The sequence below is a fragment of the Piliocolobus tephrosceles genome, chromosome 15, assembly GCF_002776525.5.
Source record: "Piliocolobus tephrosceles isolate RC106 chromosome 15, ASM277652v3, whole genome shotgun sequence".
Taxonomy (NCBI): Eukaryota; Metazoa; Chordata; class Mammalia; order Primates; family Cercopithecidae; genus Piliocolobus; species Piliocolobus tephrosceles.
In genome coordinates this window covers 96,192,300-96,209,166 of record NC_045448.1, presented here as the reverse complement: position 1 = coordinate 96,209,166, position 16,867 = coordinate 96,192,300, and the positions used below count along the sequence as shown (strand labels likewise).

General features: G+C 39.8%; 1 protein-coding gene across 1 annotated transcript in view; it reads left to right on the top strand.

Annotated features, from left to right (window-relative positions):
• The window catches only part of LOC111525057 (E3 SUMO-protein ligase RanBP2), a 69,363-nt gene that overhangs the window by 23,161 nt on the left and 29,335 nt on the right, over positions 1 to 16,867 (top strand). Inside the window, exons 7-17 of the mRNA XM_023190367.3 lie at positions 1,259 to 1,451; positions 7,467 to 7,554; positions 9,655 to 9,864; positions 11,981 to 12,162; positions 12,245 to 12,420; positions 12,588 to 12,711; positions 13,688 to 13,849; positions 14,112 to 14,249; positions 14,525 to 14,671; positions 15,899 to 16,078; positions 16,166 to 16,249. Of these exons, the coding sequence (XP_023046135.2) occupies positions 1,259 to 1,451; positions 7,467 to 7,554; positions 9,655 to 9,864; positions 11,981 to 12,162; positions 12,245 to 12,420; positions 12,588 to 12,711; positions 13,688 to 13,849; positions 14,112 to 14,249; positions 14,525 to 14,671; positions 15,899 to 16,078; positions 16,166 to 16,249 (1,684 nt within the window). The remainder of the gene's footprint in view (positions 1 to 1,258; positions 1,452 to 7,466; positions 7,555 to 9,654; positions 9,865 to 11,980; positions 12,163 to 12,244; positions 12,421 to 12,587; positions 12,712 to 13,687; positions 13,850 to 14,111; positions 14,250 to 14,524; positions 14,672 to 15,898; positions 16,079 to 16,165; positions 16,250 to 16,867) is intronic.

Genomic DNA, 16,867 nt, shown 5'->3' with positions numbered 1-16,867 from the left:
TTTTTGCATTTTTGTAAATCTTTTTAATGTCTCAATAGAACATGGCTAGATTCTCATTTGCTTCCTCTTTCAGTCTATAAAACCATATTACATGTCATGAAGCCTCTGGAAAACTCAGCTCAGCCAGGTGGAGTGGCTCAGGCCTGTAATCCCAGCACTTTGGGAGGCCGAGGTGGGCGGAAAAACAAAAACAAAACAAAACAAAAAACAACTCAGCTCTACATACATGAGAAAATGAGAATGTAAAATATAAATTTTTTTGGTGTTATTGTAAAAGTAATTTTAACCTCATGGATCCCCTGAAGGGGTTTTTGAGAACCCTCAGAGATCTTTAGACCTCAGTTGCTCTGGTTGCTTTATTGTAAGCTACTTTAAAATCATGCTTCACGTTTAAGTGTTTGCTTTTACTTTTTTCCGAAGTGAAGATTTGGAGAAACATTAGGATTTAGAAGAACTAATTTAGAATATAGATTACAAATAATAGGCCAGGCGCAGTGGCTCACACTTGTAATCCCAGCACATTGGTAAGCTGAGGCGGGGAGATCATGAGGTCAGGAGTTCCAGACCAACCTGGCCAACAAAGTGAAACCCCATCTCTTCTAAAAATACAAAAAAAAAGTTTAGCTGGGCATGGTGGCAGGCGCCTGTAGTCCCAGCTACTCAGGGGGCTGAGGCAGGAGAATCACTTGAATCTGGGAGGTGGAGATCGTTGCATTGCACTCCAGTCCGGGTGATAGTGAGAGACTCCGTCTCAAAAAAAAAAAAATAAGATAATTTAACTCTGTAATGATTTATATAGTAAAAAAAAGCAATTACTGTGTTGTTACTCAAATATCTGTCAGTTATTTACTTATAATTTGGAAATGGTATGTCTAATTTGAGAATTACAAGTGTTAATTAAATAATGAAACTGTATGATCAGGAAGAAACTACTAAATAGTCTCCCAACTTTATCCTGGTTTATTTTGAAATGTGCACCTATAATCACTAATCTTATATTTATCCTGTGATTGGAGGGCTGGAAATAACTGGGAATAAGACATCATTTGAGAGGTTAAGCTTGAAGTATAGGAAGTATGCAGGATAAAAATAAGCATTAGACGATTCATAACTTACAACATGGGGAATAAGAATTATTAGAAGCTGAATGTGGAAGATGAAGCTTGAAATAAAATTTTTATTTTGTTTTGAATTAAATAAACCATGATTATTCACAGTGCAGTAAGTGGATTATCTGTTTGATATTTTCATCTTACAGTTTTGATAGTGCTCTTCAGTCCGTGAAATCTTCTTTGGGTGGAAATGATGAACTGTCAGCTACTTTCTTAGAAATGAAGGGACATTTCTACATGCATGCTGGTTCTCTGCTTTTGAAGATGGGTCAGCATAGTGATATTCAATGGCGAGCTCTTTCTGAGCTGGCTGCGTTGTGCTATCTCATAGCATTTCAGGTAAGTCTTCCACTTGTAGGAGCAATTGACATTTCACTGAGTCTTGATGTGTTTTAAATGAAGGTGTGCTCTGGTATGTCATGACAATATGTGAATAAACCTGTGGAATTAAAGTTAAAATGAAATAGTCAATTTGATACAGTGGTAAATAACTAAGCGTACACAATACTGGTGAGGCTGGTGAAACAGGGATGTTGAATGCACTGCTGTTGGAAGCCTGCATTGCTATGATTTGTTTGTAGACAAATTTGAAGAGTTTGATCTTACTACTCTGCCATTTTTGGGAACATGATAAAGATGTAATCCCACTTTATGGGTAAAGCTTGATCCAAAAAGATGTGTGACTTGGACAAAATCCTAATAAGTACATGTAGGGCAATGGCTTTGTAACCTATGAAAGAAGAATTTGATTGCATTTAACATGTTAATTGAAAAACATGTGTATAACATTTATGACTGTGTTGTGTATGATATATAACAATATATTAATCTTTGAAAACATAAAGCCTTTTCTTATTATTTATATTTTTTGAGACCAAGTCTCTCGCCAGGCTGGAATGCAGTGGCATGATCTCGGCTCACTGCAACCTCCACTTCCTGGGTTCACGCCATTCTCCTGCCTCAGCCTCCTGAGTAGCTGGGACTACAGGCGCGTGCCACCACGCCCAGCTAATTTTTTGCATTTTTAATAGAGATGGGGTTTCACCATGTTGGCCAGGATGGTCTCAGTCTCTTGACCTCATGATCTTCCTGCCTTGGTCTCCCAAAGTGCAGGGATTACAGGCGTGAGCCACTGTGCCCGGTCTTTTTTTTTTTTTTGATGCGCTTGCATTACTTTTGAAAGGAAAAGAAATAAGCAGTCTCCCCAAAAAAGCATTAAACCAGGCTTAGAAAAATGATTGTTAATTTTAGAGAAGGATTTTTTGTCTGGGGAGGGAAAATAAAGGATTCATTACTTTTAGAGAAGGCCCCTCCTTCTAATATAAATTTTTTTTTTTTTTGGGGGGACGGAATATTGCTCTTGTTGCCCAGGCTGGAGTGCAGTGGTGCGATCCGGCTCACTGCAACCTCTGCCTCCTGGGTTCAAGTGATCGACCTGCCTCAGCTTCCCGAGTAGCTGGGATTACAGGCACGCGTCACCACGCCCAGCTAATTTTGTATTTTTAGTAGAGAGATGGTTTCACCATGTTGGCCAGGATGGTCTTGATATCCTGACCTCGTGATCTGCCTGCCTCAGCCTCCCAAAGTGCTGGGATTATAGGCGTGAGCCACCACGCCTGGCCCAACATAGATCAATTTTTTTTTTTTTTTGAGAGGAAGTCTCGCTCTGTCTCCCAGGCTGGAGTGTAGTGGCGTGAACTCTGCTCACTGCAAGCTCCATTGCCTCCCGGGTTCACGCCATTCTCCTGTCTCAGCCTCCCGAGAAGCTGGGACTACAGGCGCCCGCCACCATGCCCGGCTAATTTTTTTGTATTTTTAGTAGAGACGGGGTTTCACTGTGTTCGCCAAGATGGTCTTGATCTCCTGACCTTGTGATCTGCCCGCCTCGGTCTCCCAAAGTGCTGGGATTACAGGCGTGAGCCACCGCGCCTGGCCAATTATTTTTTAATTGAGATGGGTTTTTACCATGTTAGACAGGATGGTCTCAATCTTCTGACCTTGTGATCCACCCTACTCAGCCTCTCAAAGTGCTGGGATTACTGGCATGATCAACAACACGCGGCCTGTAAATCTTTTAAAAACACTGTTGTTAGGCAGTTCACATGTTAATTGCTAATATTGGCTCAGTACTTCTGAGTTAATGGATTTAGTGAGGTTCACTAGGTAATATGAACATTAAAAGTTTGTTATAGAAATTCTCAAGTAGCTGATGGTTCTTATTTTTATTTTATTTTGTTTTGTTTTGAGTCGGAGTCTAGCTCTTTTGCCCAGGCTGAAGCACAGTGGTATGATCTCGGCTCACTGCAAGCCCTGTCTCCCGGGTTCACACCATTTTCCTGCCTCAGCCTCCCGAGTAGCTGGGACTACAGGCGCCTGCCACCATGCCCGGCTAATTTGTTTTGTGTTTTCAGTAGAGACGGGGTTTCACTGTGTTAGCCAGGGTGGTCTCGATCTCCTGACCTCATGATCCACCCGCCTGGGCCTCCCAAAGTGCTGGGATTACAGGCGTGAGCCACCGCGCCCCACCAGTAGTTCTTATTTTTAATGGAAACTTTAAAAGTTATCTGTCTTTGTGTCTATTAGAGTCTTGCTGTGTCACCCAGGCTGGAGTGCAGTTGTGTAATAGTAGCTCACTGTAACGTTGAACTGGACTTGAGCTTCCCAGAGTGCTTGGGATTATAGGTGTGAGCTACTGTGCACAGCCTCAAATTTTTTGATATGTAGTTTTTGGAGGCAGAGTCTCACTCTTGTTGCTCCGGCTGGAGTGCAGTGGCATGATCATAGCTCACTGCATCCTCGAACTCCTGGGCTCAAGTGATCCTCTTCTGCCTCAGCCTCAGCTCAGTAGCTGGGACTACAGGTGCCTGCCACCATGCCTGGCTACATTTTTAAATTTTTTGTAAAGACAAGGTCTTGCTGTGTTTCCCAGGCTGGTGGTTCTTGAATTCCTGGCTTCAAGTGATCCTTCTGCGTTGCCCTCCCAAAGTGCTGGGATTACAGGTGTGAGCCACCACACCTGACTGTGAACTTTTAATAATAAAAAGTTAGTTTCCCCCTTAATCTGTTCACTCAGGTCTCCTTTCCTAGATGACAACTACTGTTAGGAGTTTCTTGGGTGTTCAGAAATATTTTTTGCATATGCAAATGTGCAATACATTCTTTCTCTACTTTTGAAAAATACTGTGCCTCAGTGTGGGTGTGCTTCACCTATTGCCAGATGCCTTGCTTTTCTAAATGTTTCTTCATTGTTCCACTTCAGCACAGAGATGCCTACCTAAGTCTTTATTAAGTACCACATATTTCTCTAGAATGAATATATAATAGAAACATCTTAGATGCTTCTATTTTATCATTTTATCTTAAAGCTTGATGATCGAATGATTATAAACATAAAATGTAGGTTATGTGCTGGCATTTGGGTATTTAAGAATTGGCTAACTTTTATGGTATGATTTTCAGACTCTTAATCAGAGGAATACTGTGGTTCTAGTAAGTACGTCTGCACTGCAGCTGGGTATTTAACAAAGTCTCTTGAAACCTTTTAGTTAAGATGAGGAAATAGCCAGGCGATGTGGCTTACGCCTGTAATCTGAGCACTTTGGGAGGCCAAGGCGGGCGGATCATCTGAGGTCAGGAGTTAGAGACCATCCTGACCAATATAGTGAAACCCCTCTCTACTAAAAATACAAAAATTAGCCGGTCATGGTGGCCGGTGCCTGTAGTCCCAGCTACTCAAGAGGCCGAGATAGGAGAATTGCTTGAAACCAGGAGGCGGAGGTTGCAGTGAGCCAAGATCATGCCACTGCAGCAGTCCAGCCTGGCTACAGAGCGAGACTCCATCTCAAAAAAAAAAAAAAAGGAAATAGTGACTTGGAATGATTTGACTGAGTGGATTCACAGCTAATTAACTGGTCACAAATTCAACTGTTGAGTGATTTTGTAAAAGAGGCCAGGTTTATGAATTGAGGTCAGTTTGAAAACAAAAAGAATGATGTCAACATTTTGTTTCTTATTTTGTGTGTTCTTTTCAGCATATAGATGACAAACTGATACGATGTTTAGAAAACGTGTGAGTAAAAGGATAGGCAATGTGAATGTTTCTAAAATTCAAAATCGGAAGCTTTTAAGTTCATAAAGAATATATTTTGAAAAATGAGCATGTTTGGAAAGAATTATATATACATGGTTTAAAATTCTGGGGGCTCTTAAGAATATTCCTTTCCGTTCCCTAGTTATTTACTTTCTCCACCCGTAAAGAAACTAATGTTACTGCTTTCTTGTGTGTTCGTGTGTTCTTCAGTAAATGTTTTATGCATCTCCAAGGAAACACGCACACATCCCCTTTCCTTAAAAGAAGGAGGAAAACGTTTAAACATTGTATTTACTTTATTTCCATTAACTGTATCTTGGAGATATTTCCATGTCAGTATATATAAAGGGCATTCTCATTAGTTTGGATGCTTGCATATTATTCCATTGTATGGATGTACTGTAGTTGTGGAGTTTTTAAAACCAGGGCCCTAAAACCAGGACATTAGCTTGCTTTTACTTTTTTTTTTTTGTTTTTTAATGCTACTTCAAGTAATTTAGCAATGATTAACTTGTGGAATGAATTCCTGAAAGAATTGCAGTATCAAAGTGTATCTGTGCATTTATAATTTTTAGAGCTCTTGCCAAATATCTAACCCTAAAGAGGTTGTATCAAATTACATTTCCACCACACAATTAAGGAAGTGGTGATAGAATTAAAAGCCAGTGCTCTAGTCCCCCATATAGTTACTTTTGGCATGTTTCTAGTAAGTGGGTATTGCCTATGACTGGATGTTTTCAGTGATGGACATTCATTACTTTTCAAGATAGCCCAGTGCATGTCTAGGTGATTTGGCTCTTGGTACTTCCTTATATAGAATAAAAATATTCCTCAAACATTCTGCCTGTTGGTCTTGTTTCTTCTTTTGATGGTTTCTTTTATAAAATAATTTTAATATTTGAAGGCAGCTGTCACATCTTCCCTTTGCCATTCTATTCATCATGCTTTCAGCTTTTTTTTTTTTCATAGGTTATGGCGTTAGGATCTCTTTAATCTCCTGGTTGTCCCATTTATTCCAGTGCTATCCCATATTATCCATACTCTGAAAATGTGCTATCTACAATGTGGCATTTCCAAGTGTCATTTCACCTGTACCTTTTTTTTATTTTTGAGACGGAGTCTTGCTCTGTCGCCCAGGCTGGAGTGCAGTGGCCGGATCTCAGCTCACTGCAAGCTCTGCCTCCTGGGTTCATGCCATTCTTCTGCCTCAGCCTCCCGAGTAGCTGGGACTACAGGTGCCCGCCACCTCGCCCGGCTAGATTTTTGTATTTTTTAGTAGAGATCACCTGTACTTTTTAAAGTAGAGTTGTCATACCTACTCAAGTAGGACAACATCTGCTGTTGTCCTATTCAGGGTAGAAAAGTGATGTAATTAAATTTTCCATTTCTCTGAACGTGACATGAATGTGCTTTTAGTAGAAACTTAATTTCTCAGAAGTGCTCTGTGTATGCATTTTTGTTTTTGTTTTGTTTTTGAGATAGAGTCTCACTCTGTCGCCCAGGCTGGAGCACAGTGGCATGAGCATGGCTCACTGCAGTCTTGACCTCCTGGGTTTAAGTGATCTTCCTGCCTCAAGCCTCTTTGTTGCTGGGACCACAGGTGTGTGCCACCACGCCTGGCTAATTTAAAAAATTTTTTTTAGAGATAGGGTCTTGCCACGTTGTTCAGGCTGGTCTCGAACTCTGGGCTTAAGCGATTCCCCCACCTTGGACTCCCAAAGTGCTGGGATTACAGGTGTGAGCCACTGTGTCTGGCCCATCTTTTTTTTTTTTTTTTTTTCACGAGATGGAGTCTTGCTCTTTCACCCAGGCTAGAGTGCAATGACACAGTCTCGGCTCACTACAACCTCTGCCTCCCAGGTTCAAGCTATCCTTGTGCCTCAGCCTCCCGTGTAGCTGGAATTATAGGTGTGTGCCACCATGCCTGACCCCCCCTTTTTTTTTTTATTGTATTTTTAATAGAGACTGGGTTTTACCATGTTGGCCAGGCTGGTCTCAAACTCCTGACCTCAAGTGATCCGCCCACCTTGGCCTCCCAGAGTGTTGGGATTACAGGTGTGAGCCACTGCACCTGTACCTGGCCAGTCTTTCATAGGTTATATAAATTCCTTGGTTCCCAGTTTTTACAGTCGTTTCCAGTTCAGTTTAGTTAATGGTTAACTGTTTATTCATTATCAAAAAAAGTACAGTGTAATAGAAAAGACCATCTTACTAGTAGAGTGTGGGTATCATCAAATTAAGATTTTTGATTTTAAAATTATTAGGTTCCAAGACCAAAGATTAAATTAATAAAAGGAGAAGCTGGACAAAATCTGCTGGAAATGATGGCCTGTGACCGTCTGAGCCAATCAGGTAATAGTAATATTAAACTAATTTAATTTAAAAAGAAAAAGGAAATTATTGTTAAGTTATATCTTACAATAAAATCTTCATCTGTCCAGGAGATAATTTGTCAAAATTATTTCTTTTTGCCGTATCAGTTAAGAGCGATAGGTATGGAAGAGATGGGAAGAAAATAGCACATTCTTTAAAAGAAATGAATAGTTGATGTTGTTTGTTCCTAGGTGGAGAGGATTTCTTAACTCTTCTTTGTCTGGCTGGTAGAACCTCTATCCTGAATATTTAGTCACTTCCTGAACTAAGTATAATTATTGATTTGCCAACCATTTAACACCAGCTGCTTCTAAAAACACTGCTGTGGGGATACAAAGATGAAGAAGATACGGATCTGTCTTACAGAGCGGAGAGCATAGTGAGGAAGATAGACGATATATACTTACCTTATATTAGTCTCTTAGAATTTGTTGATTTTTTCCCCCATTTTTGGCTTGGGATGAATCCTAAAGGTCTGTTACACATTACCTGTGCTTTTGCTAAGATTCGAACTTTAAGGTAGTTAGGTGGCCATTGAATCAAGCAGTGAACTGAAGAAACATAATGCTTTCTATAAGGAGCAGTTTTGGCATAAAATTGGATGAATTTTGTAAAGAGCAAGATGTAATATTAAATCAAAGTTATTGTAAGCTTTGATGTATAGTTAGGCTGTTGGCCAAAGCTCACATTGCTCTTCTATTCCATAGCCCACTTTTTTTGTGGGAGTTAGACTTTCAGTCCTTAAAGTGACTTTCTACTTTTTTCCTTTTCTGTTTTCCTTCTATCCTTGCAGGGCTTTCATAAGTGCCTTTGCATGGTGTCACAGTTAGATAAAAATTGCCTGTATTTTTTTATGTCTTTGATCTGGGCATCCCAAGGGTACCTCTGAAAGTGTGCTGAAACACAACTGTGTAGTGGTAACCAAACCTGATTGCCCAGCAGAATTAACTCAAGGGAGGGTTTTTTAAAAAAAGTTTAATTGAAATGCAATTCGTATACCATACGCTTCACCCATTTAAAGTGTACAGTTCAGTGGCTTTAATATGTTCATAGAGTATTACCATTGTCACCACAATCAGTTTTAGAAGATTTTCATCACTCCATGAGGAATTCCTTACCTATTAGCAGTCACTTCCCATTTTACCCAAACCTCTCAACCTTGGCAACCACTAATCTGTCTCTGTATGTTTGCCTATTCTGAACATTTCACTTAAATGGAATCATATAGTATGTGGTCTTTTGTGGCTGGCTTCTTTCATTTAGCAAGGTTTTCAAGGTTCATCTGTGTTATAGCATATATCAGTACTTTATCTGATGACTATGATTTTTTAGATTGCTTCTTGCAAACCTATGGAATAAAAATCTCTGGGAGCGAGGCCTGGAAATAATTTTTTTTTTTCTCTCCCTGAGACGGAGTCTCGCTCTGTCGCCCAAGCTGGAGTGCAGTGGTGCCATCTGGGATCACTGTAAACTCCACCTCCCGGGTTCACGCCATTCTCCTGCCTCATCCTCCCAAGTAACTGGGACTATAGGCACCCGCCACCATGCCCGGCTAATTTTTTTTTTTTTTGTATTTTTAGTAGAGGTGGGGTTTCACCGTGTTAGCCAGGATGGTCTCATCTCCTGACCTCACGATCCTCCCAAAGTGTTGGGAATACAGGCGTGAGCCACTGTGCCTGGCCGGAAGTAATTCTTAAAAGCTGTTTAAAGGAGGATTCTGATCAGTCAGGTTTAGAAATCAGTGCATCAGATCAGAAAATAAGAGCTTGTCCCTGCTCTCCTATGGCCACTTAAATCCAGACCTTTTCATCTAAAATGCAAATATGTTTAGCGTTTTTCATACACATTCCTGTTTTTTTCCCCCTTCTGCTGTCTTATGTAGATACTGATAATATTAAACCTGTACTCTTCTCATTTTCTACATTATACCCCGTTTTGTTGTCCAGCTGTGTTTTATGGGTTGGAGAGTTAGGTCTGCAATAATCATGTTATTTCCCCTTTGGGTGTACAAATGAAACAATGTGAGCAAATGCAGTCTGTATTTTTAAAGTGATGGAAATAACTTAATTTTTTTTTCAGGGCACATGTTGCTAAACTTAAGTCGTGGCAAGCAAGATTTTTTAAAAGAGGTTGTCGAGTCTTTTGCCAACAAAAGCGGGCAGTCTGCATTATATGATGCTCTGTTTTCTAGTCAGTCACCTAAGGATACATCTTTTCTTGGTAGCGATGGTATTGGAAACATTGATGTACAAGAACCAGAGCTTGAAGATTTGGCTAGATACGATGTTGGTAAGTTACATGTTTCAGAGGAAACTGTCTGCATCTTAATTCTTATAAATTGCCCATAATCTTATTACCCAGAAATAATGACTTAATATTTTCCTGCATTCCTTTCGTGTGTGAGTTGGGCTGGGGGGAGTTGAAATGTGGTGCTGTGGAGGTGGCATGTATTTTTTTGTTGTTGTTTTTGAGACCAAGTTTTGCTCTTGTCGCCCAGGCTGGAGTGCAGTAGTGTGATCTTGGCTCACTGTAACCTCTGCCTCCTGGGTTCAAGCAATTCTCCTGCCTCAGTCTCCCAAGTAGTGGGATTACAGGTGCCTGCCACCAGGCCTGGCTCTATATTTTTAGTACAGACGGGGTTTCATCATGTTGGTCAGGCTGGTCTCAAACTCCTGACCTCAGGTGATCCACCTGCCTTGGCCTCCCAAAGTGCTGGGATTACAGGTGTGAGCCACCGTGCCCAGCCTTGTTGTTTTTTGAGATAGGGTCTTGCCTTGTCACCCAGGCTGGAGTGTAGTGGCATGATCGTAGGTCACTGCTACCTTGAACTTTTGGGCTCAAGGGATTCTCTTGCCTCAGCCTCCTGAGTAGCTGGTACCACAGGCATATGCCACTCTGCCCAGATAATTTTTTTTTTAATTGGCAGAGACAGGGTCTAACTTTGATGCCCAGGCTAATCTCAAACTCCTAGGTTCGAGTGATCCTCCTGCCTAAGCCTCCCAAAGTGTTGGGATTAGGCCCGGCAGGCACAGTGGCTCACATCTGTAATCCCAGCACTCTGGGAGGCCGAGGCAGGCAGATCACCTGTGGTTAGGAGTTCGAGACCATTCTGGCCAACATGGTGAAACCCCGTCTCTACTAAAAATACAAAAATTAGCTGGGCGTGGTGGTGTGTGCCTGTAGTCCCAGCTGCTCGGGAGGTTGAGGCAGGAGAATTGCTTGAACCCGGGAGGTGGAGGTTGCAGTGAGCAGAGATCACACCCCTGCGCTACAGCCTGGGCAACAGAGCGAGACTTCATCTCATAAACAAACAGTGTTGGAATTATAGGCATGAGCCACTGCATCTGGCCATATTTTTCATCTAAATAATGTTTATACTATGTATGTATGATTTATCTTGCTTCCTTCATGAATTCTCTACCATAGACTCTGTATTAAAACTATAAATATCCCTTTTATTCGCAATATAATCTTTTTTATGAAGTAGTCATAATTTGCTACTTTCTGTTACTGGGCATCCAAGTTGTTTTCAGCTTTTCCACTATTAATAATCATACTCTGATAAAAACTTCAACAAAAAGTGTCTTCATTGCAAGTTATTTCCATAGTGATACCTAAAAACAGAATTACTGAGACAAAGGACATTAACATCTTTAAGTCTTGCAAATTGCCAAAATGACAGAAAGATTATACCTCTTTATGCTCCCAGAAGTGCATAACCTTTTGTTTTGTTTTGTGTTTTTTGAGATGGAGTCTTGCTCTGTCGCCCAGGCTGGAGTGCAGTGGCGCAATCTCGGCTCACTGCAACCTCCGCCTGCCAGATTCAAGCAGTTGTCTTGCCTCAGCCTCCCAAGTAGCTGGGACTACAGGCAGGTGACACCATGCTTGGCTAATTTTTTGTATTTTTTAGTAGAGACGGAGTTTCACCATGCTGGCCAGGCCGGTCTCGAACTCCTGACTGCACATAACTTTTTCAGTATTGACTTTCTTGTAGAAAAACAGATTTCTTTACTATACCTATGGATTAATATAGTGGTGTTCCATTGCTTTAATGACGTAACTGAAAGGAAAACCCATTGTTTTGGAATTTCTTATTAGGTTAGGTGTTCTTTATTTGACTTTTCTCAGTTGAGTTTGGTTTATTGAGTTCTAGTCAGTGTCATTTTTTTAGATGGACTTAAATATTCTTCACTACTTTTTTTATTAAAATTTCTAGAAATAAGTGAGAATGCATTTAATAAGAACATGAGATTTTGCCTAACATAGAATTCCCCCCAGCTTTGATGTAGAAAAGCAGTTATATAATTAAAATATATATAATGTGAATTAATTGTTTATTTTGGCAAAACTAATGGCACAAAGAAAATTTGCAAAACCTTAAGCTGATTTTTAAATTTTATTTCAGGCGCTATTCGAGCACATAATGGTAGTCTTCAGCACCTTACTTGGCTTGGCTTACAGTGGAATTCATTGCCTGCCTTACCTGCAATCCGAAAATGGCTAAAACAGCTTTTCCATCATTTGCCCCAGGAAACCTCAAGGCTTGGAACAAATGCACCTGAATCAATATGTATTTTAGATCTTGAAGTAAGCAAAGATTTTAACAAATTAAATATTCTGAATTTTGTTAATTTTTTTTCCTAATATAATTTTTCCTTAAATAAAACAGGTATTTCTGCTTGGAGTAGTATATACCAGCCACTTACAATTAAAGGAGAAATGTAATTCTTACCACAGCTCCTATCAGCCGTTATGCCTGCCCCTTCCTGTGTGTAAACAGCTTTGTACAGAACGACAAAAGTCTTGGTGGGATGCGGTTTGTACTCTGATTCACAGAAAAGCAGTGTAAGTAGTAAAACAAAAATATTGCTTTAACTTAGTGCATAGGTTTTAACAGGGATTTAATCCTCATGTGAAGATTTAATTTGTCCTGTGACCCATTAACGTATTTGTATGTAAGTGCTGAACTGTGTGTTTAGAAAGCTATTTTAGTAAATTAAACTATTTTTTAGACCTGGAAACGCAGCAAAATTACGACTTCTAGTTCAGCATGAAATAAACACTCTAAGAGCCCAGGAAAAACATGGCCTTCAACCTGCTCTGCTTATACATTGGGCAAAATGCCTTCAGAAAACGGTGAGTTTTAAAGTATAAACATTTTAAAGAACATTACTTTAATTTTTTAAAATCATGAACTTTTTATTGAAAGTCTTTTTGTTCTGAAAACAGCAGCTTGGTTCATATTATGACAGATGAATGTGTTTTTTATTGCTACAAAATAGTTAATGTAGTTAAATATAAGCAGTTAGAGGAGCAATGCCAGGCACACAGTGAATGTTATGTATTAGCTGAGCTGTTACTGTTATTCCTTAATACTTAAGTTCTGATAATTATTCAGCCTGAAAATTTAAAAAAATTTAGCACAAGGCTTTGTAAGTAGGAGCATTATAGATCTTTCTAAATATTTTAGGTGTGTTCTGGGTCAGGATTAGGTGTAGATGGTCAGCCTTTTGAACAGACTGACACTACAGAAGAGGCAGGTTTCAGCTGTCTAAAAATGGCAACTGTTAAAAAGTAGTTTGGATTGCTACATTAGGATGGTATCATTAGAAGTGTTTAAAAGTTGAGTGTAGAGGCCGGGCACAGTGGCTCACTCCTGTAATCCCAGGACTTTGGGAGGCGGATCATGAGGTCAGGAGATCGGGATCATACTGGCTAACATGGTGAAATCCCGTTTCTACTAAAAATACAACAACAACAAAAAAATTAGCCGGGCGCCTGTAGTCCCAGCTACTTGGGAGGCTGAAGCAGGAGAACGGCATGAATCCAGGAGACAGAGCTTGTAGTGAGCCGAGATTGCGCCACTGCACTCCAGCCTGGGCGACAGAGCGAGACTCCGTCTCAGAAAAAAACCAAAAAAATGTTGAGTGTAGAATGATCACTGGTATTAAGTGGTTTAGTTATTACAGCATTTGGAAGTTGAACAAATGACTACTGAGGTTCCATTTGGTTTTGACTTGAAATTTTAGCCAGTTCTTACAACTTGTAAATGAACTTTAGATCTAATCATATGTGTTCCTTAAAGGTGTGTGCTTTTAACTTTCTTTTTTAGGGCAGCGGTCTTAATTCTTTTTATGATCAACGAGAATACATAGGGAGAAGCGTTCATTATTGGAAGAAAGTTTTGCCATTGTTGAAGATAATAAAAAAGAAGAACAGTATTCCTGAACCTATTGATCCTCTGTTTAAACATTTTCATAGTGTAGACATTCAGGTAACAGAGTTCCTTTGTGAATTTACTGGAGATGGGAACTTCCAGTTTATAAACAAAGACATGAAGTTGTAAACTGCTTAAATTAATTGTCTTGTTATTTAATGGTAATCTTGTTTTCTAAATTGACTAGCTCTCACAAATAAGATATGACAGAGAAGAGTAATGAGTTGCTTATCTCTTAAGATCATATAAAATCTTTGGAAAATCATTTGGGTTTTATATTCTGAGTATAAACAGTTTGAAAACTGTTCTGTGTGTTTAGGCATCAGAAATTGGTGCATATGAAGAAGACGCACACATAAGTTTTGCTATATTGGATGCAGTAAATGGAAATATAGAAGATGCTATGACTGCTTTTGAATCTATAAAAAGTGTTGTTTCTTATTGGAATCTTGCACTGGTAAGTAGATGTGGTACTTGAGCGAAAAGTTTTATGTATTTGTTTGTTTGTTTATTTCTTTATTTATTTTTAAAGACAGGATTTCTCTGTTGGCCAGGCTAGAGTGTAGTGGCACGATCTTGGCTCACTGCAACCTCTGCTTTCCAGGCTCAAGCAATTCTTGTGCCTCAGCTCCTGAGTAGCTGGGATTACAGGCATGAGACACCATGCCTGGCCAAGCTAAAAGTTTTTTGTTTTAAAAACCTGATTATTTCATAAAAGCACTATTTGTGTAGATTTTTCACAGGAAGGCAGAAGACATTGAAAATGATGCCCTTTCTCCTGAAGAACAAGAAGAATGCAAAAATTATCTGAGAAAGACCAGGGACTACCTAATAAAGATTTTAGATGACAGTGATTCAAATCTTTCAGTGGTCAAGAAAGTAAGTAGCAGGTTGTTGTATGTATGTTCTTACTGATAACTCACTGATCAGTGTTTTTGCATTCGTCTTACATTTTGGTAATGTCAAAAATACTCAGTAATATGTTGTTATTAATGCATGGAAGGGATATGTGTGTCTAAATGCTTATATTTGCTTGCTTTGTCTTAGGTTTGGTGAGTCTTTTTAAACTTGGAAATCTAGGTATATGTTCTTAAAAAGTACTTCCTGGGGAACTAGAAAAGATTTCTAAGATAAGACATTGATTTTGTTATCTTAGCAATGTAATCAAAACAAATATTATAACCTCAGGACTAATTCTTAATGAACTTTGCTGAAATTGAAAGTTGTTGCTGACAACTTAAGAGCTTTTCTTCTCATCATCAGCCATTATGAACTCCCTTGTTTTCTTGCTGTCAGCTGTTTGAGATTGTCATGATGATGTTAAATTATGTTCAGTCTTCTGAGTGTTTTGTTGATTAATTTGTGTTGCTCCTCTTTTATTAGGATTTATGTTGTCTGGTGTATTGTAGCATCTCCATTTCTGTCACCATTCAAAATCAGTTAGAAAACATCAGTAACTTATTTTGTTCACTTGGAAAACCTTTCCAAGTTAACATTCTTTTTTTTTTTTTTTGAGACGGAGTCTCGCTCTGTCGCCCAGGCTGGAGTGCAGTGGCGCAGTCTCGGCTCCCTGCAAGCTCTGCCTCCCGGGTTTACGCCATTCTCCTGCCTCAGCCTCCCGAGTAGCTGGGACTACAGGCGCCCGCCATCTCGCCCGGCTAGTTTTTTTGTATTTTTTAGTAGAGACGGGGTTTCACCATGTAGGCCAGGATGGTCTCGATCTCCTGACCTGGTGATCCACCCGTCTCGGCCTCCCAAAGTGCTGGGATTACAGGCTTGAGCCACCGCGCCCGGCCCCAAGTTAACATTCTTTTACCATTTTCGTGGCTAACAGAAGTAATAGAAAGAGCATGGACTTTAGAATCCGAAGATGTTAGAGTGTACATCATTTTTCTGTGTTCATGAAGAAAAAAATTATAGAATAAAGACAAAAAAAAATTATACAAAACAACAGAAAAAGATAATTTAAAAAACACTTTCACATATATTATTAAAGTATAAAGTGCTTATTAAAGTGACAAAAATGTAAATATATCATTTTAAAGTTTTTACTTTTGGAATTTTTTGCAAATGAAAGCTGTTAATTAATGTCTTTTTTTTTTTTAGTTGCCTGTGCCCCTGGAGTCTGTAAAAGAGATGCTTAATTCAGTCATGCAGGAACTTGAAGACTATAGTGAAGGAGGTCCTCTTTATAAAAACGGTTCTTCGCGAAATGCAGATTCAGAAATAAAACATTCTACACCGTCTCCTACCAAATATTCACTATCACCAAGTAAAAGTTACAAGGTAAACAGGAAAGAAATGAATCATTTCATTGTGAAATATGCTTCTAAGTGTTTAAAATACTGTTTTATTATTTTTATTTTTTTTTAGTATTCTCCCAAAACACCACCTCGATGGGCAGAAGATCAGAATTCTTTACTGGAAATGATTTGCCAACAAGTAGAGGCCATTAAGGTAATTTACGTAATTTCTCTAGCTGTACTTTTTATTCCAAGACTCCTTCCCTGGCCACTCCCTTGCTTTTTTTCTGAAGCTGCTCAGAATGTCTGCTTGCCATCCAAATAGTATGGCAAGGGGACATTTTGTCTTTTTTTTTTTTAAAGACAGGGTCTTGTTCTGTTGTGCAGGCTGGAGTGCAGTGGTATGACCACAGCTTACTGCAGCTTCAACCTCGTAGCTCAAGAGAGCCTCTTATCTCAGCCTCTCGGGAAGCCAGGACTACAAATAGGCACACGCCACCATGCCCAGCTAGTTTTTGTATTTTTTGTAGAGATGGGATTTTGCCATGTTGCCCAGGGTGGCCTTGAACTCCTGGCTCAGCCTCCCAAAGTGCTGGGATTGCAGGTGTGAGCCACTGCGCCCAACCTACATACCTCAGTCTTGACCCGTTACCATATTTTGTTTTGTTTTGTTTTGAGACGGAGTCTCACTCTGTTGCCCAGTCTGGAGTGCAATGGCGCAGTCTTGGCGCACTGCAACCTCTACCTCCCAGGTTCAAGTGATTCTCCTGCCCCAGCCTCCTGAGTAGCTGGGATTACAGGCACCGGCCCCCAAACCCGGCTAATTTTTGTA